The sequence below is a fragment of the Conger conger genome, chromosome 1, assembly GCF_963514075.1.
Source record: "Conger conger chromosome 1, fConCon1.1, whole genome shotgun sequence".
Classification (NCBI taxonomy): Eukaryota; Metazoa; Chordata; class Actinopteri; order Anguilliformes; family Congridae; genus Conger; species Conger conger.
The window spans coordinates 62,178,818-62,204,899 of record NC_083760.1 but is presented as its reverse complement, the minus strand read 5'-3'; the positions used below and the strand labels follow the sequence as shown (position 1 = coordinate 62,204,899).

The 26,082-nt window shown below is 48.1% G+C and overlaps 1 protein-coding gene across 4 annotated transcripts in view; it reads left to right on the top strand.

Annotated features, from left to right (window-relative positions):
* slc4a7 (solute carrier family 4 member 7) overlaps positions 1-26,082 on the top strand; it is an 80,375-nt gene that overhangs the window by 43,957 nt on the left and 10,336 nt on the right. For 3 of the 4 annotated variants that reach the window (XM_061254756.1, XM_061254747.1, XM_061254774.1), the window contains exons 3-14: positions 3,323-3,466; positions 7,623-7,761; positions 9,773-9,933; positions 10,170-10,358; positions 12,611-12,973; positions 16,635-16,744; positions 19,393-19,550; positions 20,732-20,819; positions 21,690-21,836; positions 21,981-22,084; positions 24,832-25,006; positions 25,672-25,805. In XM_061254756.1, the coding sequence (XP_061110740.1) occupies positions 3,323-3,466; positions 7,623-7,761; positions 9,773-9,933; positions 10,170-10,358; positions 12,611-12,973; positions 16,635-16,744; positions 19,393-19,550; positions 20,732-20,819; positions 21,690-21,836; positions 21,981-22,084; positions 24,832-25,006; positions 25,672-25,805 (1,912 nt within the window). The remainder of the gene's footprint in view (positions 1-3,322; positions 3,467-7,622; positions 7,762-9,772; positions 9,934-10,169; positions 10,359-12,610; positions 12,974-16,634; positions 16,745-19,392; positions 19,551-20,731; positions 20,820-21,689; positions 21,837-21,980; positions 22,085-24,831; positions 25,007-25,671; positions 25,806-26,082) is intronic. The other variant, XM_061254764.1, reaches the window with a different exon arrangement.

Genomic DNA, 26,082 nt, shown 5'->3' with positions numbered 1-26,082 from the left:
TAGTGGTGATGTTTGCCAACGCCAGATAGTTTGTTTGTTGAGGTGGGAGGAGCAGCCTCTGTCTGTTCATGCGGTTGCTATTGGATTTCCTGTGGTCAAGCTCTTTTTTGATTTGTTGGTGCTTCAGACGTTGCCAGTAGCACTCTCTGTGGTTCGACTTTCTCCCATATGATGTGACTGCGGCATGAGTAGGAACACCAGGCCACAGAACTCCACCATGAACTCTGACCTCTCCACAGTCCCTGTGTCGCATTCTGCCAGCGTATCACGGGTGGCATGTAGTGTGTGTTTGTGTGTGTGTGTGTGTGTGTGTGTGTGTGTGTGTCTGTGTGTCTGTGTGTCTGTGTGTCTGTGTGTCTGTGTGTGTGTGTGTGTGTGTCGGTGTGTGCCTCTCTCCCTGGGGGTACGAGGCTCCAGATGGTCTGGGACTCATTTTCCCTAAATTAAACCACAATGTGCTAGACTACAAAATGCACCTCTCCCTGTGACTTCAGCGCTAAACATTTTAGACTGCATTATGTCACCAAATATGCTTTCAGATACAATGGCGTTTGTGCAGAATTGTGAGATTCATTAGACTTCATGAGCATGGGTGGTTTTTTACATTTCTGATGTATCAGTGAGTATTACGTTCTGTTTCTTTTAGAGCCTGAATGGCGGCTAAATGGTTGTCTTCTCCTGTGCAGTGAAAGGCTGCCTGCTCGCTCTCTCACCGGAGTCCGCAGCCCACTTTAACTTGTACCAACAAGCTTCCTTTCCCCCAGCTAAATGAAGCAGACTCCTCTCCTCCTTCCTGCCCAAATAAAAAGAGCATTATAATTCTGAAACTGGCCAAAATCATTTCTTGCCTCCTCCTGGTGAGCCTGAAGGCCAGGCACTCGTGTAAACCTCTGCTTGTCTTTATCTCATTATCTTTATGCGAAAGGGAGGACTGTCTTTTTCTGTGACAGTGTGTATGATCCACACCATTTTGTTTCTTTGGGCTGGCACGTCGTTCATCTGGCTCGGTTTGGGACACGTCTGGCTCCGTTTACTTAATTGCAGGATATAGAGATGGTTGTATCTGAGCAGCACCTGCTCCAAACCATGCTTATGAACAAGCAATGTATTGACATGGCGGCATGGAAACCTGCATCCCATGAGCCTTTGCACAAAGAGCATTGAATAATGAACTGGAGTGGCACTTAATGGAGCACCAGGAACTGTTACTGTGGCAACCGTAGTTCGATTCTGATTTCCCGGTATCTCAGACAACGGGCAATCACGTGATTTGAGCTTCACATGTGCGTGTGCGCGTATAGGTCAGGGAATGCGGGTAGCTCAGTATTTTGGTGGTGCTGAGACAGGAGTTTCCAGTGGCCCTTCCTGGAATCTGCACAGCTCTATCACTCTATGCATTGATCTGAGGTCAGCCAGAGATCTGCTTACTCCATCATCAAGTGATGTAACTGGCTGATGTGTGGAGGGAATGGTCACAAATGCTGATCCCACCTATGGCTCTGTGCTATAGGAGCTTTAGCCTGACTGGTTTTAGTACCCAGCTGTAGCTCTGTGCTATAGGAGCTTTAGCCTGACTGGTTTTAGTACCCAGCTGTAGCTCTGTGCTATAGGAGCTTTAGCCTGACTGGTTTTAGTACCCAGCTGTAGCTCTGTGCTATAGGAGCTTTAGCCTGACTGGTTTTAGTACCCAGCTGTAGCTCTGTGCTATAGGAGCTTTAGCCTGACTGGTTTTAGTACCCAGCTGTAGCTCTGTGCTATAGGAGCTTTAGCCTGACTGGTTTTAGTACCCAGCTGTAGCTCTGTGCTATAGGAGCTTTAGCCTGACTGGTTTTAGTACCCAGCTGTAGCTCTGTGCTATAGGAGCTTTAGCCTGACTGGTTTTAGTACCCAGCTGTAGCTCTGTGCTATAGGAGCTTTAGCCTGACTGGTTTTAGTACCCAGCTGTAGCTCTGTGCTATAGGAGCTTTAGCCTGACTGGTTTTAGTACCCAGCTGTAGCTCTGTGCTATAGGAGCTTTAGCCTGACTGGTTTTAGTACCCAGCTGTAGCTCTGTGCTATAGGAGCTTTAGCCTGACTGGTTTTAGTACCCAGCTGTAGCTCTGTGCTATAGGAGCTTTAGCCTGACTGGTTTTAGTACCCAGCTGTAGCTCTGTGCTATAGGAGCTTTAAACTGACTGGTTTTAGTACCCAGCTGTAGCTCTGTGCTATAGGAGCTTTAAACTGACTGGTTTTAGTACCCAGCTGTAGCTCTGTGCTATAGGAGCTTTAGCCTGACTGGTTTTAGTACCCAGCTGTAGCTCTGTGCTATAGGAGCTTTAACCTGACTGGTTTTATTACCCAGCTGTAGCTCTGTGCTATAGGAGCTTTAACCTGGCTGGTTTTAGTACCCAGCTGTAGCTCTGTGCTATAGGAGCTTTAACCTGACTGGTTTTATTACCCAGCTGTAGCTCTGTGCTATAGGAGCTTTAACCTGACTGGTTTCTGTGGGTAATACTCAGGCTGTGTGAACCGGCCTGCTTGGAGTCAGAGTACAGGAGCACTTCCTCCTGGCTGTGTTTTGACAGAGAGACGGAAGCCTTTTAACAGGAAGTCAGATGAAAAGCTTGCGTTCGGCATCTGTTTCCTGGTGCCGTGTGAAAGAGGGCGAGAGAGCAGCAAAAATAAAAATGGCACGTGTGCTATGCTCCTGAGACTTCTCCCACTCCCCCTCTCATCTTCATCCCTCTGTGCTTCTTTCTCTCCATCTTTTCTCTTCCTCGTTCCCTCTGCATCTCTTCCCTCTGCGTCTTTCTGTTAATCCATTTCTCTCCACAGTTTGGAATGCCCGGTCATATGTTTCTGTGCCCTTACTGCTGCGCTGCAAAGACCAAAAAATAAGTCTCAGCAAATATTTGAGTTCTTATATTGAGACCTATTCTTAATTATTTTACCTCATTGACAATATGAAAAAGGTAAGACTAAGTTTGACTGATTTCTAGATTTGCCAATAAATTAATAGAGTTAAGAAATAAGTCATTCTTATGTTCTACTTGAGAGAAAAATCTCATTACAAGACTAAACACTGAACCCCTCCCTGGCCACAGTTAGCACTGGCACAGTAACTTACACATTAGATATCTGCCCATGCACTAGAACAGCCCTTATAGTATGAGCCACTCAGCTGCCTCTTCTACCTGTGTCTTCCAGCATACTTTAGGGGTATGAAATACATAATATGAATAGTACATAAGTAGCTTTGTGGAGAACTACTTACAGAGGAAAATGCTGTGGAATTATATGTTGATAAAATAGTTTAATGATGTTCTCTCTCTCTCCACTCCAGGTCACAGGGCGGTGTACGTTGGGGTCCATGTCCCTCTGGGGAAGCAGAGCAGGCGGCGACATCGTCACCGTGGACACAAACATCACCGCAAGAGAAAAGAGCGAGGCTCTGACCGCGAGGACGGGAGAGAGTCGCCAACATACGGTAACATACTGTTACTGCTTATACACTCACTCCCACATGCTGTATATCCACATACTCACTGTTCACACACACACATACACTCACTCCCATATACTGTATATCCACATACTCACTGTTCACACACACACATACACTCACTCCCACATACTGTATATCCATATACTCACTGTTCACACACACACACACATACACTCACTCCCACATACTGTATATCCACATACTCACTGTTCACACACACACATACACTCACTCCCACATACTGTATATCCACATACTGTTCACACACACACACACACACACACACACACATACACTCACTCCCACATACTGTATATCCACATACTCACTGTTCACAAACACACACAGGCACACACACACACTCACTCCCACATACTGTACATCCACATACTCACTGTCCACAAACACACACACACACACACACACACACACACACACACACACACACACTCACTCCCACATACTGTACATCCACATATTCACTGTTCACATACACACACACACACACATACACACACACAAACACACACATACACTCACTCCCACATACTGTATATCTACATACTCACTGTTCACATACACACAAACACACATCTGCACACACACACACATACACACACTCACTCCCACATACTGTACATCTACATACTCACTGTTCACAAACACACAAACACTCACTCCCACATACTGTATATCTACATACTCACTGTTCACAAACACACAAACACTCACTCCCACATACTGTATATCCACATACTCACTGTTCACATACACACACACACACACACACACACACACATACACACACTCACTCTCACATACTGTACATCCACATATTCACTGTTCACATACACACAAACACACACCTGCGCACACACACACACAGACACACACACACACACACACACACACACACACATACTCACTCCCACATACTGTACATCTACATACTCACTGTTCACAAACACACATACACTCACTCCCACATACTGTATATCCACATACTCACTGTTCACATACACACAGACACACACACACACACACATACACTCACTCCCACATACTGTACATCTACATACTCACTGTTCACAAACACACAAACACTCTCTCCCACAGACTGTACATCTACATACTCACTGTTCACAAACACACAAACACTCTCTCCCACAGACTGTACATCTACATACTCACTGTTCACACACACACACACACACACACACACAAACACACAAACACTCACTCCCACAGACTGTACATCTACATACTCACTGTTCACACACACACATACACTCACTCCCACATACTGTATATCCACATACTCTCTGTTCACAAACACACACACACACATATACACTCACTCCCACATACTGTACATGTACATACTCACTGTTCACATACACACAAACACACACCTGCGCGCGCACACACACACACACACACACACACACACATACTCACTCCCACATACTGTACAACCACATACTCTCTGTTCACAAACACACAAACACACACCTGCACACACACACACACATACGCACACTCACTCCCACATACTGTACATCCACATACTCTCTGTTCACAAACACACAAACACACACCTGCACACACACACACACACACACACACACACACACACACACACAAAAACAGTGCCTGAAAGATACCCGAGCCCATTGTCAGTGTTTTAATGTGATGTAATCCCCTTTTAATTGGAGACTGTCATTACTGTTTAATCAAGCAGCAGAGTCTCGTGACCTTTCCAAGCTGCTTTTCCCTCTGTTTGCTCCTGGATTTAGGCAATAATGAATGATAGACTGGCAGTATTATCACGCTGTCTGTCACTCCCTCCCAGCCTGGCTTAACTGCACTGAACACGCAGGGCTAGAGAGTCTAGACCAGCCGCCCAGGTGAAGAGACATTTCAGCAGCCGTATCTCAGCGCACATTCAGTTCGTCAGAGGCTGGCAGTCTCCGTGCGGAGAGCAGGGAACGAGGGATCAGCGCAGGAGGGGAAAGCTCAGGCTCTGGGACCTGTCCCTCCTGTGCGTACGGTGCGTTTGGGACCGGGCGTCAGGCAGAGGAACGATGGCGTGGGAGAGGGGCCAGCGGTCCTATCGTAGATCAGCGCCGGCGCGTCTCCCTCCGTGCCGCTCCGCTCCTGAAGCCTCGGGCTGGTGCTCCCGCTGTTATTTCCCCATTACTGCAGGGGCTGTTAATTACAAAGCCTTCTCCCCCCCCCCCCCCGAGCCCTGATTGAACGGTAAGGCTTATTTACCATGACAAAGGGCCTCTACAAAGCAGCGTTAAAATCAAACGGCTCCAGCTGGGGCCTGATGGACCTAAAAAAAGGACATGCCCGAAGAAAGGCCCCGGAACTGTGGTCGTCGAGTGTTTTTATCTTGAAAGGAACTGTTCACGGTCTTACATGAGGGTTGCAAGTACTTTCTTTAATAGGCCAATGGCAGTGTATTCTTATTATTAATACTGTTCAAGGAGCAAAGCAAGATTATTCTAGAAACTAAACTAAAGACAGGATATTTTATGGGCCTCTGACAAAAAACACATTCTGAATAAATTGGATTGGCAGAAATGAAAGAGGAGAGAATCACTCTTCGCCCTTAGATTATTAAAAACTCAGCCATAACTTCATTACCCAAACGTGTCAAGTAAAATCACGCATTGACATTGATTCTTATATTTATTTCGGGTATAACTGGGTTGAACATATGTCTGTAAACACATTTTGTTTGGGAGGAAAAGGCACAGGTTTCTCCATTATAGCCTATGGGGAAATTGAGAATCAGAATGCACCGGATGCCATTTTGGCAATAGAAGCAAGCAGTGACGTCTATTCCATGTCGTCGAGCAGATGAGCAGGTGTAATTTACATACACAAACACATTGGCCGGTGCATACCTGCCTAGCTGTTCTTTGTTACCATAGTTGCTAATGGTAACTAACATGCTTTCATGTACGCAGGCAGGCTACACCAGAATGGCGTGTTCGAAAGGCGTGACGTACTGTAATGTAAGCCGTCGCTCAGGCCTCTTGGTGTAACGGAGGGGGTATTCTGCCTCTGTTGGGTTAACGCTCCTCCCGTGGACTCCGTATTCGGGACGGGCGCGTTTGACGTCGAGCACGCCGCTCAGGGGTGGCGGACTCGGGTTTCTTTGTTTACGGCGATCCCGTTACACGCGTCTGGCCCCTCGAGCTGGCACCCGAAAAAGGGGTCCTGTGAGCGCCGGCCTTTAAATGTTAGAACAAATGCCATCCACCCCTCTCCTCAGTGCTGTTCCCGGATCGGCGTATTTCATTTATGAGAGGAGGTGTGAAATGAACGGGGGATGACAGGAAAGAGACGGGCGTCGGCTCCATCAATCGCTTCAGCAATCCTGTCAATCTCGCCCTGACATTACGGTTTTACTCTAGGGCCGGCGACCAATGAGAGTCAATGTCAAAGGCCGTAGATAAATATGGCGTCAGAGATGAAGAGCCTTGAGAAGCAGAATGCTATGTGAGGTGTGGGTTGGCGTGAGACACCCAAGATGCCCCAGAGCCTGGAAGTCTTGGGCTTGCCATAAACGCTGTGAGACATCTGCCAGGAGTCATTCATCTGTGTCCTGGAATCACCCCTTCACACAGAAATGATCCTTCAAGTGACTGTTTCAAAATGTGTAGTTATTGATTTTTTGATCAAGCAAGCCATAAAATAGTTATCTACTAATGACAAAAACTGTAAAGATTACTATCAGTAAGATACTGCAAACTGCTGCAGCTGTTACTACTACTAATAATAATACAAATACTACAAATACTACTACTACTACTACTACTACTAATATGAGCTGGTTGGTGCCTTGCATGGCAGCTAATCGCCGTTGGTGTGCGAGTGTGTGTGTGTGAATGGGTGAATGAGAAGCATCAATTATACAGTGCTTTGGATAAAGGTGCTATATAAATCCCAACCATTTGCAACTACTACTACTAATACTACTTCTAATGCAACTTCTGCTACTAATACTACTACTAATGCAACTACTTCTACTAATGCTAATACTAATGCAACTACTACTACTACTACTACTACTTGTACTACTAATCACACTAATAATAATCCAGAATGACGATGTTCCCCACAGACACGCCGTCCCAGAGAGTGCAGTTCATCTTGGGGACAGAGGACGATGACGAGGAGCACATTCCCCATGACCTTTTCACCGAGATGGACGAGCTGTCCTTCCGCGACGGACAAACCTACGAGTGGAAGGAGACAGCAAGGTCAGAGGTCACAGCCGAGGCGCGCGGTGCTCCACAGTGGAGGATGCATACTAGGAGCGTTCAGTCATTTAGGAAGGCAGTACAGTTAGCCACACACAGGCCTGAATGCTTGCAGCCATCACATCTCTGATGAAAACCATGCTACGGTACATAATGTTCAGCACCAGGCAGTCAGTAGATAAATGTCAGTGTGCAAATTTCAATTCTACATGCACTGTGTTCCAAATTATTATGCAAATTATATTTTTCTCTGATTTTCCTAAATAGTCGATGCAAATGACAGTCAGCATAATTTTCAAGTCATCAACTGTTAGGGTATAATTCGAATGTTATTCAACAAACCTCCCAATGATTTTTCAAAAATAAAAAACTTTAAATGCACTGTTCCAAATTATTACGCACAACAGAGTTTCAAAATATTTTATAGGTTGTAAAGAACTGAAAATGGTCATTTCTTGAAGTTGCAGCATTAGGAGGTCATATTTACTGAAATCAAAAGCTATTTCAATCAAAAACATCTTAACAGGTCAAGTTACATATTAACATAGGACCCCTTATTTGATAGCAGCTTCACAATTCTTGCATCCATTGAACTTGAACTTGAGTTTTTGGAGAGTTTCTGCTTGAATTTCTTTGCAGGATGTCAGAATAGCCTCCCAGAGCTGCTGTTTGGATGTGAACTGCCTCCCACCCTCATAGATCTTTTGCTTGAGGATGCTCCAAAGGTTCTCAATAGGGTTGAGGTCAGGGGAGGATGGGGGCCACACCATGAGTTTCTCTCCTTTTATGCCCATAGCAGCCAATGATGCAGAGGTATTCCTTGCAGCATGAGATGGTGCATTGTCATGCATGAAGATGATTTTGTTACGGAAAGCACGGTTCTTCTTTTTGTACCATGGAAGAAAGTGGTCAGTCAGAAACTCCACATACTTTTCAGAGGTCATTTTCACACCTTCAGGGACCCTAAAGGGGCCGACCAGCTCTCTCCCCATGATTCCGGCCCAAAACATGACTCCGCCACCTCCTTGCTGACGTCGCAGCCTTGTTGGGACATGGTGGCCATCCACTAACCATCCACTACTCCATCCATCTGGACCATCCAGGGTTGCACGCACTCATCAGTGAACAAGACTGTTTGAAAATTAGTCTTCATGTATTTCTGGGCCCACTGCTTGTGAGCATTGGTTAGGGGTAGCCGAATAGAAGGTTTATGCATAACTGCAAGCCTCTGGAGGATCCTACACCTTGATGTTCGCGGGACTCCAGAGGCACCAGCAGCTTCAAATACCTGTTTGCTGCTTTGTAATGGCATTTTAGCAGCTGCTCTCTTAATCCGATGTTTTTGTCTGGCAGAAACCTTCCTCATTGTGCCTTTATCTGCATGGACCCGTGTGTGCTCTGAATCAGCCACGAATCTCTTAACAGTACGATGATCACGCTTAAGTTTTTGTGAAATATCTAAGGTTTTCATACCTTGTCCAAGGCATTGAACTATTTCACGCTTTTCGGCAGCAGAGATCCTTTTTCTTTCCCATATTGCTTGAAAATGGTGGTCTGCTTAATAATGTGGAACGTCCTTAAGTAGTTTTTCCTTTAATTGGGCTCACCTGGCAAACTAATTATCACAGGTGTCTGAGATTTGATTTCAGTGATCCAAAGAGCCCTGAGACACAATACCATCCAGTATAGGTAGGTTTAATTGAAAAACAAAAAATGTAATCTTTATGACACTTAAATACAATTTGCATAATAATTTGGAACGCGGTGTATGTAGTGTGTGTTCCAAGTTAGCATTGAACGTAGCTTTGACTATTCTACAGCATGGAATTAATTTTATTATTGAAATAATGATAAACTTGGTGCTGAAGTCAAAAATGTGTGTGTGTGTATGGCTGCGCGCGTGTGTCCGTGTGTCCGTGTGTCCGTGTGTCCGTGTGTCCGTGTGTCCGTGTGTCCGTGTGTCCGTGTGTCCGTGTGTCCGTGTGTCCGTGTGTCCGTGTGCGCGCTGCAGGTGGCTGAAGTTTGAGGAGGACGTGGAGGACGGGGGAGACCGCTGGAGTAAGCCCTACGTGGCCACGCTGTCCCTGCACAGCCTGTTCGAGCTCCGCAGCTGCATCCTCAACGGCACCGTCATGCTGGACATGAGAGCCAACAGCATCGAGGAGATCGCAGGTACGCATGCCTGGTGTGTGTGTGTGGGGATCTCTGTTTGTGTGCATAAGTATTTCTGTATTTGCTGAGGGGAAATGATATGGTAATGGGATTGCGGTATACAGAAGCATGTGAAATGTCCATAGAAATGTCCGTGAGTATGTCAGGGAGTGTGTGTACACGGCTGTGTGACGGTGTGTGTGCGACGACGTGTGTACATCTCGCGCTCCCCTGAGTTTTAACCCCCCCACCTGCAGACATGATCATCGACAGCATGGTGGCGTCGGAGCAGCTGGACGAGAGCCTGAGTTCAAAGGTCAGGGAAGCCATTTTGAAAAAGCACCACCATCAGAACGAGAAGAAGCTGAGCAACCGCATCCCGCTGGTGCGCTCCTTTGCAGACATAGGCAAGAAACACTCCGACCCACACTTGCTTGAGAAAAACGGTGAGACTCACTGCCGCACTCCGCTTTTTTTCTTATTCAATTTGGATCTTTCTTTTTTTTTCTATCTACATTTCCTGGGGAAGGTGTTTGTGGTCCGTCTCTTAAAGTCAGAGTGGTTTTTGGTTTTTGGTTTTGTCTGCAAAATGGCAAAAATGAATTGACGTGGCAGTAAAAATTATTTGTTCCATTTCCGTCTCGGCGTTTCCCTCCCATCTCCTCCCCTTTCCAATCTTCAGAAAATAGGTGAAAAAAATCTGGGTGCGTATTTGTGTTGCTGGTGTGAACAGCTCAAGTTTAATGGCAGCAGCATCCTAAGCTTCCTCTGTTAGAGGACAGCTGCCTGATTGGCTGAGAATTTAAGTGACTGGCCCGTGATAGGTGCATGAGTATTGCTGCTTTCAGCTCATATCAGGGGACTGTTGCTTTTCTCATCTTGTTCTGCTTACAATTGTCAGTGTCTGGCCTAAATGTTGTGTTTGTTTGTGGAGCCAGTAGACCAATCAGAGGAAGGCCTTGCTGTGTGTGATGAGAAAAGCAACAAGCCTCTTCAGAGAATGGCTTATTGCATCAGTTTAATATAAATGTTCTTTGTAATATGCCTTGTGGGAATGCAATGCACTGGCTACTTCAATATTTTATGAGTAGTACGTATATTAGTATGTGTTTTCTGCTTTAAATATGAAGCGATATAGGGAGCAATAGAGGCTGCATTTCTGAGCTACAGTGTCCTCCAAATTCATTCACACCCTTGATAATTAAGGCTGTATAAAATAAACAATACTGGGCACGAGCCTTGTTATTTACAAGACTTGAAAAAATATTATTACGAGGACACTTGCTCTAAGAAAAATATTTTCTTTAACAAAAAAGGTTCAGTACTTTGTGCCTTTCAGTACTTTGTGCGCCCTCGAAGTTGTGTGTTCTGTAGACGATCATTCACCATACCTTCATACAGAATCTATCAGGATTCTTCCAATCCTTAGATCTGTGCTTCCAGACTAGCCTCTTAAAATCACAAACCTTTCATCTGTCCGGAGAATGAGAATGGAATTTCTTGGTTGGTTTTGAGGCGTGTGGGATCATTGTCTTGCTGAAAGATCCATTTTCTGCCAAGTTTTAGCTTCCTGGTGAGGGAACCAGGTTTTTGGCCAAAGTGTCTTTGTGCTCGATGGAGATTATTTTTCCATTGTCCTTATCAAGAACCTGTAGATGAACAAATACAAAACAACCCCATAACATCAAGGATACGCTATCATATGTCACTGTATGTATGCTGTTCTTTTCAACATGTGCATCCTTCTTCCAAACCGCCCACTGGTGCACCAAATATTAACCATAAAACCAGATTTATTTATTTGATTACATGGATTTTTCTTGTGTGCCCTGGTGTAAAATCCAGCTATGACCAGCTTGAAATACCAGCTACCAGCTGTTTCAAAACATAGGTTGAGCAGGTCAAACCATGTTGAGTATAGAACTGGTCAACCAGCTACCAGGTGTTTAAAAACCTGGCTTGAGTTGTTTTTTTCAGCAGCGTGTAACCTTTTTTTTATACCTCAGTGAAACCTCAGGAAGGAATTATGGGAGGCCATTATACAGTTCCCTGAGGCTAAGTAGCATGTCAGTGAATAAAACAATTTTACTTGTGAAAATTTCTTTCTCTGAGCAAGTGTTTTAGTATGGAAGAATATGATTTCCATTTACATTTCATTGAAACAAAATGGGCTGCAAAATGGAAATAAAATTTGATTAAAGTTTTGTTCCTGCCACAGAAGTTTTGCTTCGGCTGTAAAAGCTGATCTGTGTAGCTTCCAGGCTTGCTGAACCTCGTTTTAGAGGCACAGTGTGTAATAACATCAAGCCCAGTCACAAGCACTGCACAACCTGACCATACCGCTGGAGATTCTGCTTTTCACTAGAGGTCCCACCAGTGTCATGAGGACCTGGTTATGTCCTGGGTGCTGTCACTCTTAACCGTGTGTGTATGTGTGCATGTGTGTGTGTGTGTGTGTGTTGTGCACATCTCTCACACAGCTAAGGAGAGTGTGCTTGTCTCACCTTGCTTCTTCCTCACCTCACTTAACCCTGACTACAATTTCCAGCATGCCTTGCCAGTGCTCTCCAGGTGGTCCCTGCAAACAGACTTTTGTTGCGGTCATCTGCCTTTCATTTTCTGCCTTTCATTTACTGCCTTCTTCCATATTTTTATTTGTCTCTCCTCCTCCTCGTTGGTATTGTTTGGGCGCCGCCAGGGGAGAATCTGTCCACCTCCCGACACTCCCTCCTACGCCACGCCTCCCACCCCGGCCTGTCCACTCGCCGGGTGTCCGACATCCTCTCGGGCCTCCTCCTGCACCCCTCCCAGTCCCACTCCCCCTCCACCACCCCGCAAAACACGCCCCCCCTGTCCCGGCGCTGTTCGGCCCCACCCGCGCCCACCGACAAGCTCCATCTGGAGTGGGAGGGCATCCCGGAGGTGGTGGTGGAGCCACCCGAGGAAGCTGAGCCGTCCGAGGAAGAAGAGCGGCTGGAGAAGGAGCCGAGGCCAGCGGAACCCCTGGGGCCCGTGCCTCCGGGGCCTGAGCGCTCCTCGCAGCTGCAGCTGCCACAAGAAGGCAAATATCCGGCCCCCGGCGGCCATGTTGTGTAGCCTGCCAGCCTGAGTTAGGCGCTAACCAATGCTAGCGCCTGCATGTGGGTTGTCCAGTCCCCTCCTTAACTTCCAGCTCTTCCCTTTCTCTTCACACTGACCCTTTCTTTCCCCCTCCAGCCCTCATCCTTTTCCGCTCTCCACAGTGTGTGAGTGTGTGTGAGTGTGTGTGTGTGTGTGTGAGTGAGTAACACTCCCCCAGGCTTGGCGTGACTCACTGTGTGCTGTGCCCAGTGTGTATACATTTGCACTTGTATACGTCGTCACGGATATCAACAGCAGCATAAATGTCATCATCCTGTGTTATTTATTATTAGGCATTTCTGATGGGCTTGAAGCTAGCCACGGTTTTCAGTGTTCTCAGTAACATGTGTACATGTGTACAGCGTCTCAATTAACATTGTTAATTTACTCAAACTGATATCTCCACTTGTTTAAGGCGCTTCCCTGTAGTGTAAGGAGCAGTGCTTCCTCTGAAAGCCTGAATGTGCAGCTTTGTGATGGTGAATCCTGATATGTAGATTAGGATAGTGAGGAGGGTTTCTGGTACTATGCCTGTTGAAATCCCAGTGTTTTTTAGACTGTTCCTCATCTCACTGGGTGGTGGAAATTGCCAGAATCCTTGTTCTGTGTTTAGCTTCCGAGTTTGTCTTATTGTTTAGTTTCTTGCTGTCAGCAGATAAGGTCATATGTACTTCCTTTAGCCTCTCAACTGCTGTTCTTAGCCTCTCAACTGTGTAACCGCTGTTCTGTCTGGTAATAGAGACACACACACACACACACACGCCCGTATGCACACAAACATACGGGTAAAAACGCACATACACACACACACACACTCCAGTTCTCCTCGACTGGAAAAAAGCCCGAAGCTGGTGTCTGCATGGTGTCATCTCTGGAGCGGTTGACACTGTGTACTGTTTGGCCGGTCCTGGGGTTTGTGTATTTATAGAGCAGAAGGCGGTCGTGGGGCCTGAAGAGAATTCCACTCACTCATTTGGATAGGAAATAAAGAAAGGCAAGGGTCGTCTATTTTAGCTGGAGAAGCCCTGCTCTTTTCCTGCACCCGACACCACGTCACTTTTCATACAGTTTGGTGCGAAGGGCAGACTCTGGGCCCGGGCAATATACTGCTGTTTTAGCTGTGTTGGCATTAATTCACGCCGTGCTGCAGTTTAGCAATCCCATTGTCAGTTGTTTTTCTTCGATTGAATATTAAAATATATGCGTTGCAAAGGTGAGAATTTGCGACAAAACTTGAAGTGAATTGCCTGTTCTGAATGAAACTCGCACCGTTTTATTAAAAAAAGCTAAAGACAAACATATGTGACATTGCAAACAGCACAAAGTTTGTGGAAACACATGACTGAGTCCGAGCCAAGTGAAGCCAGCGGTGAATCCTCTCGGCACTTTTAAATTATTAACAAATACCTGGAAGTGGGGCAGGGCGATACTCTGTTTTCACTGTTATCTAATGTCTTTTTAAAGCGTAAAACCGTCTCAGTCTTTCTTTCGTGGGATCATGTGATGGGTATTGGTCAATCATGATGGCTGTAAGGCCCTGTTGCTGACTCTGTGCTTTTTTCTTTTTCTCTGAACTATTTTGCATGACCTCCTGAAGTTTGGATATTTGCTACCGCAGCAAGTATGTTTAAATAAATAAAACATTGTCAATATGGTTTATCGGAAGTATTTCATTTTATAGGTTATCAAATGTGTAAATATTCAGTATTTCACACAGTTCGGTGTTCAGGTTCCTTATAAAAGTTGCGTTTTTCTGCAGTACATATCCATTTACTACTTGTGTGATTTGCCCTGGAAAGCAAAATGCCTTCAAATCCTGTCATACAGTCAATAATATTTAGGATAATGACTTTGTGGCCCTACATCACATGGCAGGGCAGTTGTGGCTGGCCCTGTCCTCAGTTGAGCTCAGGACGTCCCTCTCACCACGGGCCCATCGAGGGAACGCCATGCGCTATTGAGCAACGCTATCAAAGAGGAAACGAGCGGCGTGACATTTGCTTTAATTGGGGCGGAGGGGGGTGCTTTTTGGGAGCGGCTGAAGGTGCCCCTCTTTATGGCGGCCTGTTCAGCGCACTCCGGTTCCCTCAGCAGAAAGGCGAGATGGCGGAGAGGGGCACGGGAGTCCATTAGCACGGTGTAGCATTACCCGCTAGCGGCTATCTCCAGTCCGCCGCGCGGGAGGAATGCGCCGGCGGCACGCGCGCACCGCGTTCCGCAGCCGGACAATTCCCAGCATGCACTGGCAGCGCCGCCCGGCGCTCGGAAAACCTCGGAGCGCCTTCCGACGGCTGTCTGCTACCGGTTTGGATGGTGCTGAAGGAGCAATCCTTCTCCTTAGAGCTCAGTGGGAACAGGATCGGATGTCTGGATAAGACGCATGCTTTAGGGATTTGTTTTAGGATTATTGCGGTAGCGCGTAGGGGTGTGCGTGTCGGAGATATATTTGTTCCGTACATAATCTGTCTGAAGTTTTCGAGAGTCTTCCCGAGCGCCAGGTCCCTGAACTCCGTGTCCCTGGAGGTTCCTCCCACTTTCCACTCTGCCCAGAAGGCTTATTCTGGAATGTGAGCGATGACATCACTGCCTGCTCCTCATGTCTGCGGGCATAAGAAGAGTTTGCCTGTCCCTGCTTTTTTATAAAAAATGTATTTTTCTTTGATTAACGTCATGTTCCGGCTGGTTGTCCGGTTGCCGTGTTACACAAGCCAAGGCTCTTTTATGGCTCTGAGCTTTTCAGCCCTTAGGGCCAGTCAGTGCCTTTATTATGTTTACGGGTGCTAATAAACACCTGCAAACATAATAAAGGCCGTGTTTCAATGCAGGAAGTGTTAACACACCGTTGCCAGAGGAGAGGCTTATAAACGCAATGCCTCACACAAAATGCAGCTCTTTGATTGTTAGACTGATTAGTCTGTGTCAAAAGTGTGTATCATTCCACTGGATGGATCATACTTCTTCCCGCAATACCTCAGGCCTCTGTATTGGTTGATTTTTAGGTTTAGTTTGCTCAGTGCTATAGCCGGCTAGCTGCCTGAAGCAGCCTGTAGTATAAAAGGGCAGATGTAGACGAACTGCATGTCCGCCGGCTGTGTTGCTGGAAACTGTTGTCATGAGAAATATATAATTAATATATCATTTGAAGGGAAGGTCGGTTTCGGCGAGAGTTTGAGTGACAGCTGCTGTCTCTTTGAGTGACAACTGACGCGAAAGCCACTAATCGCCCTTCGCTGTTCATGGAACTTATTTTTGAGGGGAAACGTATTATTCATGACACTCTCCAAGGTGAAAGGTGAAGACCAATGTGGAGGACATGTCCCGTTTGGTTAAAGTGCGGTCTGCCTGTGTCCGGCGCATCGACAGAAACATCTGAACCGCAACAGGTGGTTTCCGCTTCCTCAGAGTTTACGTTGGGTTGTGGCTGAGGGTCGTTGCTGCCCTTTGACCTCCAGCTGCTGACAGGGCCGGGTTCAGAGCTATCGGCACCCCCCTGGGCCGCTTCGCCACCGCATGTGACCACTGCATGCGCCCCGCAGACACACCACAAGGCCCTGTTCCCCTAGTGACAGTCTGACTTCCTGCCCCCCTCCCCCATCCCTCAGGACTCCTGGCGTCTCCACAGTCAGCCCCGGGTAACCTGGACAACAGCAAGCCCAGTGAGAGCCGCATTGCCGGGGGCAGCCGGGAGAACAGCACCGTGGACTTCAGCAAGGTAGAGTCCCCTGTCCCACCCACTGGAGGCCAGCTCCCGGCTCTCACTCAACCCCCAACACCTTATGGCTTTTCTGCTCGGGAGTATTAACATTAAAGCCCGACTCTTCTCAAGTGTTTCTTTATTAATTGACCTGCACAAGCACATGACTGAGTTAGATGTGTTCGTACTTTCTGCTGTCGTGTGTACCTCGGAAACTACACCTCTGAAACGCTCTGAATCTCTCTGGAGATTTACGCGTTGCCAGGTATGACTGTCTTAAGGTATGAGAGACTATACCTGTGTCTTCTGGAAGTGGCAACACATGCACACACACACACACACACACACGCGCATACCCGCGAGGTAAGGGGTCAATGAGTGAAAAGAAAGGTAGAGCTGGAAGACGAGGCGGAGGGGACCGCTCGCTTTACAGGCCTCACCTTTAGGTACCGTTCCCGCGAGCCCCAGACAACTCTTGTGTCCGTATTCACCACCTATCCTCCGAACCCCGCGCTTATTCTTAGCCCCGTTCGAGCAGGCTAGTGTTTCACACTCCATAAGGAACGGGTCAGTCCTTTCACACCACTGCTCGACTCGCACACCTAGAAGGGCAAGGGTCTGTCTGGGGTGGAGGCCTTTGCAGAAAGACCAGGGCTCCTGTTTCTACCCTTCTGTGGCCCCTGAGCGATGCCAGCCTGCGTGTGGTTGTTAGCGGCTCACATTAACCCACAGCTCTGTCTGACGGAACGGGAGGTGGAGGGGTGGGGATGTTCCTGCTCAACCAGTCCCCTCTCCCCATAAGGCTACCTCTGGGAGACGTACTACCACACCCTGAAAACATAGACCTGTCCGCCACGCAGAGAGGCCTGCAGCTGCCCCTCTGTGGACATGATGAGAATGTGAAGTCTCATCGGTCGGTCTTCTGCTCAGACATATCGGTGAAGCTGTAAGATGCCAGGGAGCGCCAAAGCAAAGACTGAATATACTGTCCCTGGCGGAAACTGAGCAGCACATGGTCAGGTGTATCACCGCTCTCTTCCTGGTTAAATAAACTGGTCCCATAAATGACCCTGGGCCACTATTACCCTTGGATAATCATCAGCTTTTATTGGCCTTGGATCAAAATCTGCTTCAAACACCTGTTTGTACCTCCTTCTTTCTACGGACAAAACCCCATACAGCTCTTCTGGTGAGACTCGGCTCATGAGAAAAGCTGTTTGTGCATGGGGCATCATGTTGTGGGATGATCTGGGATATACAGAGAGCTCCATAAGTCCTGGGACTAAGATGTTGTGATGGTTAAGATGTGACCCTGTGAATGATTGGACCATAAATATGACCCTGTCCATGTCTGTTTCGCCCGGCTCGCACCCTGGACCGTAGGACTGCTACCTGACGTTTCACTGTAGTTGTGGGTACCTCGGAGGGGGGTCCCGGAAGCAGGCAGTAAGTTTCCCCCCGGGCCGCACGACCGCCTGAAGCCCCCACCAATCAAACCCTTGCTGTCCTTGTTCCGTGACCGTGAGATTTTGGTCTGTGTGTGGCGCCTTGAACCTGTGAACCGTGGTGAAGCCCGATGGCTGTCGTGTCACTGTGATTGGTTGTGGTGACCGTGTGTGTGTGACCGTGAGGGGGAAGGATCTGACCCTTACAGCCGGGCCCAGCCGGCGGTTTCTGTTTACAGTGAAGATCCAACCGTGAAGTCCTGAGTAGTTGTGAAATATGCTGAAAAGACTGGACATGTATCCAGATATCTTCTGTTTTTCTTGGTTTCCTACCTTTGCCCTTTGTATTGTTTTTACGATGTAGGATGGATGTAGAGAGTGTGGTCATATCTGGTTGCGTAAGTGTGTTTTTGGCCCCCTTGCGTTGTCCTGTAGCCCTTGGATGTTGTGTAACGTGTCGTGCCTCTGTTACACGTGAACACTTGTGAAAGTGCTGTGCAATCCTTGCGGGTGGATGTCTGTAACATGTCTGTTCTTGCTGCCGGGCAGATTTGAGCGGCAGTCACCGGCAACGCTGTGTCCGTGTGCATGTACGTGCCTGCGTGTTGTGTTTACGAGTTTTTCAATGAAACCGTTGCTCCAGTTCCAGAATTCCTGGCGCTTTGGCCGCCTGCCCCTTTCCCGCTCATAACTCCCCCTGGCTAACGCCTCCCTTGGCAGCGACCCGCTCCCTCCCTTCCAAAACTGGATTTACGCAGCCCAGCTGCCTCCAAAAGCCAGAGGAACCACTCCCCCACGCTCGTTTAAAACGGCCGCCTAAAAACCTTTCGGCCGTTTCATTGCCACTAGGGGGCGCATGTCACATGCTTTAGAAATACGGCTAGGCCTGTAAGGCGGTCTCTTTAAAGCTGTCACGTTCAGAGAGCCACAGGCTAGGGATGAAAAGCTGGCCTCATGTAATGTAATGTGGTTCGGTGTTGGGGTGCACCTGGTCCCAGTAACTTCTGACCCTGCAGCACCCCCTGGTGCCCAATTTGTGTCAGTGTCAGTTCAGTGTAATTGATAAACCCCTCTCCCCGGCCCTGCAGTGCCCCCTGCTGCCGGTCGGTGTTACAGCGTCAGTTCAGAGTGTATATTCCCCAGCTGCCCTGAGCTCAGGCTCTACAGCGCCCCCGCTGGCCAGTGTGTGCCCCTCACCAGGTCCTGCTCTCGGCCCTGCAGGTGGACATGAACTTCATGAAGAAGATCCCTCCCGGCGCCGAGGTGTCCAACGTGCTGGTGGGGGAGGTGAACTTCCTGGAGAGGCCCATCATCGCCTTCATCAGGCTGTCCCCCGCCGTGCTGCTGACGGGCCTGACCGAGGTGCCCATCCCCACCAGGTACTGCTCCCCCACCTGCCCAAAATCCTGCGTCCACTCCGCTCCCTCACTCCGCTCCCTCGCCCCCTATCTCCCCACCCTCCCTGCCCCCAGGTCCCAATGTAGCGGGTGGCCTGTAGCGTAGTGGCTAAGGTACATGTCTGGGACCCGGACGCTTAGTGGTTCTAGCCCAGATAAGATCTGCAGAGCTGTTGGGCCCGTGAGCAAGGCCCTTATCCCCACATTGCTCCCCGGGCTCTGCACTGTGGCTTCCCTCCTCCTAAGCAACGACGATGGGTGAAAAATATGTATCCGCCTTTCCTCCCCCCCATACTTCCGGATAGGAGACGAGGTGATAGTGGAGGAAAGGGGGACGCGTTTTTGGAGCGATGGGACGCGCCTCTCGTGCCCTGCTGACCCAGAGCTCCCCCGGTGGACAGCGGAGGCGGTGCGGGAGGGCGCGTGGGAACGGGCGTGTGAGGAATGTGTCTGTTCCAGCGGAGTGCTCTGTGCAGCTGGGCTCAGTGCACGGCTGGCTGGGCTCTCTGTGTGCCCAGAGTGCCTGTAAGCCGTGGCGACACTCTCTGCCCCTGCGCCTTCCCCCGCTCTTTCAGGAGCGCAGCGATGCAGCACCCAGTTATTACAGCGTTTACAGGCTAAATCTCTTCCAAACGCTGCCGTTTTAAAGTGGTGACTGCAGGCTGTCCTGCCTGCTGCCAGAGAGGCAGTGGGGAACCGGCCTTATGGAAAAAATGTAATAACGTTTCCAAAAATGACCCAACAGGTGAAAAGTACACATGATCTATGCTATGCAAATAATCCCATTGATAATCTGAGTATGGGGAAAAAGGTAACCTAAAACCTTTGCTTTCACATGAGAATATTGTAGTTCACATTTGAAAAAGTCAGCGACGTGAAAATGTGAATATTCAAATGACTCAAGTGTGACCCATTTTCTTTTCACATTTGCACATTTTCAGCCACATGAATACAGCCGTGTGAAAATGTCCTTTTCACAGGTGAAATGTTCTTTTTACATGTGAATATCTGAATTGTGATACATGCAGCATTTACATGTAAAATCTTTGCGAACGCTCCTATTTTAAAGTGGTGAGTGGTCAGGCTGCTCTCCCTGCTAGCAGAGAAAGGCAGTGCGGTACGCTGTGTGAACACTTCTCTAATGGAGTGCCTGTCTGGGGCAGGTTTTTGTTTCTGTTGTTAGGACCCTCCGGCAACAAGACACAGTACCATGAGATCGGGAGGTCCATCGCCACGCTAATGACAGACGAGGTGAGGATCTCGCTGGAATAACACTGTGTATGAGTGTGTGTGTGTGTACACCTGCTGTTTCACTGGAATAACACTGTATGAGTGTGTGTACACCTGCTGGTTCATTGGAATAACACTGTATGAGTGTGTGTGTGTGTGTGTGTGTGTGTGTGTACACCTGCTGTTTCACTGGAATAACACTGTATGAGTGTGTGTGTACACCTGCTGTTTCACTGGAATAACACTGTATGAGTGTGTGTGTGTACACCTGCTGGTTCACTGGAATAACACTGTATGAGTGTGTGTGTACACCTGCTGTTTCACTGGAATAACCCTGTATGGGTATGTGTATACACATGCTGGTTCACTGGAATAATACTGTATGAGTGTGTGTGTACGCCTGCTGTTTCACTGGAATAACACTGTATGAGTATGTGTATACACATGCTGGTTCACTGGAATAATACTGTATATGAGTGTGTACACCTGCTGTTTCACTGGAATATGATGATGCATGAGTGTGTGTTCGCACCTTCTCTTTCATAATGCGTATGTGTTCTGTACGTTTCAATAAGTACAGAATGTTCCTGATTGACAGGTTTATGAATAACAACAAAGCTCATTATTATGAGGAACAATTGTAGTCGTAGGTGAGGTAATTAACCATCTCAGCAGGCTTCCCTTATTGTTATTTGCTTGTTGTATTGCATTTTACTTGGGTTTAGGTATATGCATGACCTTTTACAGCTAGTTGTGGACCTGCTTCCAGGCAGACTGTAATGACCAAAAAGGTATGCCAGTTCACAGGATATAATGAGCAGCTAACAACCTACAGACAAAATGTATAATATATTCATGAGGTAATTCCTGAATTCTCATCATACTTCACAGGTTTTCCATGACGTTGCTTACAAAGCCAAAGACAGGACCGACCTCTTGTCTGGCATAGATGAGTTTTTAGACCAGGTGACGGTGTTGCCCCCGGGAGAATGGGACCCCAAGATACGAATCGAGCCCCCAAAGAGCGTCCCATCTCAGGTAACGCGCCTGAGCAGAGTGCAATAAAGCCAGTGTCACAGCACATAACACTTTACACAGGATACTCCATTATGGTGACTCAGCGGCAGTCACAGAGGGTCAGTGCTGTGGTGTCTCACCCGTCGGGGCCGGTGTCTGTCACAGGAAAAGCGCAAGATGCCCCTCCAGCCCAACGGCTCTGCAGCAGCGTCGGAAATGGTGAAGGAGGAGGACCACCAACCAGGGCCTGAGCTCCAGAGGACTGGGAGGTGAGTCTGCAGAGGCCCACATTACAAAGCACCTTTCTGCCAATGAGCACATGGTGTTGAACAAAGAAGCTAAAATACAGTAAATGGCGAAGCATTTGAAGAAGGCAAAGAGTACAAAAATACTAGGACATATTAAAAGTTAAAAAAAAATAATAATAAAATCAATACATTGCATTGGGGAAGGCCAGCCTGTGCAAATAGGTTGTACGATTAGATTTCATTAATGATTTTAAGGTGAAAACTGATTCAGCAGATGTGATATAGGAGGGGAGGCTGTTCCAGAGTCTCGGGGGCAAAGACACATTATTACACATGACATACAGTTGGAAGCACATACGTGGTGTCCCACGGGTTACCAGGCCAGTGGCCCCAGCCTGCTCCAGACAGCTCCAAACGGCTCCAGGTGTATAGATGCCTCCTGCCAGGTCATACCAATGAGGAGGTTTTAGGGGTGTGCTGATGAACAGGACCTATCCTGGACTGTGTCAGTTGGTGGAGGGAAGGGGGGGGGGGGGTGCCTGCTTAAGTCCCTTTTGATGAGCGAGTATAAGACCTGACTCCACAGAACTGAACAACCACCTTATTAAACGGGCATTAGCGGGATGAAAGGGAGGAACAGAGGGGGGTAACTCGATGCTGTAATGTTGCAAATCTTCAAAGCCCTTCACACGACGATTGGGAAAGGAGTGCTGAATTGACGCGCTCTGGACACGGCTGGAGGCGTCTTTCATGTGAAGTTTTTGTGACCTTCCTGGGCTTTGTGAAGGACACGGTTTCACAAAGTAGCACTCTGCATTACGGAGCTAGCATATCAATTATATTAAATTATCTTATTGCATTTTTTTGGTTTTGGATTTTGTCAATTTTTCTCCCAATTTGGTTGCCAATTGTACCCCGTTTATTTCACCCAAGTTAATTGAGGAAACACTGCTACAACCCCTGCCCCTCTGCGGCCGAAAGGAGATCGAAGCGCCTAATTCAAGCCTCATCGTCTCGATCCCCGGACCGTGATTCTGGGGCAATCAGGGCACTTTTTGTATGCGGTGATCCTCCCTGCCGAGTCCCAAATTGTCCCCAGTTGGGCTTCACTGAACCACAGGCTCCCCACACAGGGAGCACCACTACAGTGTGTGAAATGTGTGGGCTTCTCCCGTGAGTCCGTTTCAGCCAGCGACACTAAAGGCCACACAGTGCTAGAGGATTTCCCACTTTCTGACTGATGATCACTGGAAGCCTTTGGGCTCCTGGTTTGTTGTCCATCTGAGGAACCTAAGGAACCTGGGTAACTTGAACCCCACCTTAAACCCTGGGCAACTTAAACCCCACCTTAAACCCTGGGAATCTTAAACCTCACCTTAAACCCTAGGTAACCTAAACCCCACCTTAAACCCTGCTGAATCAGAGGCTAATTTCCCCCCTGCTGCACACACATCATTGTAGCACTGTACGTTAAGTTACTTTCTGTGTTTCTGGGACCTCATGCTTAGGGCGAATATATCATAAGAAGAAGTTCTCTGTGTCGCAATGCCTAATCTGGCTTTTTCTTTCTTTCTGTTTGGGATGTAGGTAAAACATGACTTGTGTTGACACATTTATCATGCAAAGTGAATGACAAAGTGAATTCAGTAATGTATAGTTGACTCGTTGAAAATGTGATGTTGCAACTGCGTGTAGTTAATGCTCTTTGGTCCCTCTGATATGGTAACCATTTGGATGGGTGGGGGAGGCTGTATTATTTCCAAGTGTGGACACATGCTTGACTTAGCTTCTATATTAAGAGTTGAGGTGTCAGGCTGAGCTCGGTTGATATAGGACAGCCAAACTGTGAACTGAGAACATTTTAGGGCTTCTCGTCTTCCTGTCTGTCAGATTTTAATTAATCAAACTTTTAGTTGGTAAGTGCTTCCCGCAATGAAGGTGCCTGAGAGAATTTCACAGGGAGTGATAATGAGGTAACAGGCTCTAACTATACTTCATTTGACACATTCAGGAGAAACTTGATGAGTAGGCCAGACACAACTCTGTGTCTTTCAAACTTCAAACTTTCAACTGACTTCAACTCTATGGAGCAGCAGTGTGGAGCAGTGGTCAGAGCAGCAGTGTGGAGCAGTGGTCAGAGCAGCAGTGTGGAGCAGTGGTCAGAGGAGCAGTGGTCAGAGCAGCAGTGTGGAGCAGTGGTCAGAGCAGCAGTGTGGAGCAGTGGTCAGAGCAGCAGTGTGGAGCAGTGGTCAGAGCGGTAGTGTGGGGCAGGGGTCAGAGTGGCAGTGTGGAGCAGTGGTCAGAGCGGTAGTGTGGGGCAGGGGTCAGAGTGGCAGTGTGGAGCAGTGGTCAGAGCAGCACTGTAGAGCAGTGGTAAGCAGCAGCAGTGGAGCTGTGGTTAGAGCAGCAGTGTGGAGCAGTGGTTAGAGCAGCACTGTAGAGCAGTGGTAAGCAGCAGCAGTGGAGCTGTGGTTAGAGCAGCAGTGTGGAGCAGTGGTTAGGGCAGCACTGTAGAGCAGTGGTAAGCAGCAGCAGTGTGGAGCAGTGGTCAGAGCAGCAGTGTGGAGCAGTGGTAAGCAGCAGCAGTGGAGTTGTGGTTAGAGCAGCAGTGTGGAGCAGTGGTCAGAGCGGTAGTGTGGCGCAGTGGTTAGAGCAGCACTGTAGAGCAGTGGTAAGCAGCAGCAGTGTGGAGCAGTGGTAAGCAGCAGCAGTGTGGAGCAGTGTTCAGATGAATGTGGGTTTGACCGCTCTGCGCTCTGTGGTCTCAGGTTTTTCGGAGGCCTGGTGCAGGACGTGCGGCGCAAGGCTCCGTTCTACTGGAGCGACATCCGGGACGCCCTCAGCCTGCAGTGCCTGGCCTCCATCCTCTTCCTCTACTGCGCCTGCATGTCCCCCGTCATCACCTTCGGGGGGCTGCTGGGGGAGGCCACTAAGGGCAACATTGTGAGTACCCCTTTACCACTGTGTGCTACTGTCCGTTTAGCTCAGCTGTCCGTCGTGAGTGCCCCTTTACCACTGTGTGCATTTAGCTCAGCTGTCCGTCGTGAGTGCCCCTTTACCACCGTGTGCATTTAGCTCAGCTGTCCGTCGTGAGTGCCCCTTTACCACCGTGTGCATTTAGCTCAGCTGTCCGTCGTGAGTGCCCCTTTACCACCGTGTGCATTTAGCTCAGCTGTCCATCGTGAGTGCCCCTTTACCACTGTGTGCATTTAGCTCAGCTGTCCATCGTGAGTGCCCCTTTACCACTGTGTGCATTTAGCTCAGCTGTCCATCGTGAGTGCCCCTTTACCACTGTGTGCTACCGTCTATTTAGCTAAACTGTCACTGTGTACAGTTACAGACCACAGGCCTTCCATAGCTCAGTGTAGCCGTCAACATTTATGTACACTTTGTGGCAAATTTAAAGTGTTTGTGTACAAATGGGTCCCTCAGTGGATTGGGTTTTTCATATGTTTGAGAGGTAGGGGAAAAGACAGTGGAGGGGTAGGGTGGAAATGGAGGGATGAGAGTGAGGTTTAATCATAAATGTGTTTTGTCTTCCTCTCTTTTTCCTTACTCTCCTGCCCCCTCTGTCCCTCCCGCTTTGTCCCTGCCCTGTGTGAGGACAGAGTGCCATCGAGTCTCTTTTCGGGGCGTCTCTCACAGGCGTGGCCTTCTCCCTGTTTGCGGGACAGCCCCTCACAATCCTAGGCAGCACGGGGCCGGTCTTAGTCTTTGAGAAGATCCTCTACAAGTTCTGCAAGTGAGTGCAATCAGCTCATCGGTCTTTACTAAACCCTGCTACTGGTTATAACCAATCAGTTCAGCTCTTATTAAAACCTGCTCACCAGGTATAGCCAATCAATCCAGCCTTTACTAAGTCCTGCTCGACAGTTATTACTTATCTACTATAGCCTGTTTACCAGTTATAAGCAACCTATTAGTCTTTACTAAAGGCTGTTCGCCAGTTATAGGCAATCCATCTGTCTTCACAGAAGCCTGCTCACCAGTTAAAACCACCAGTTAAAACCAATTTGTAG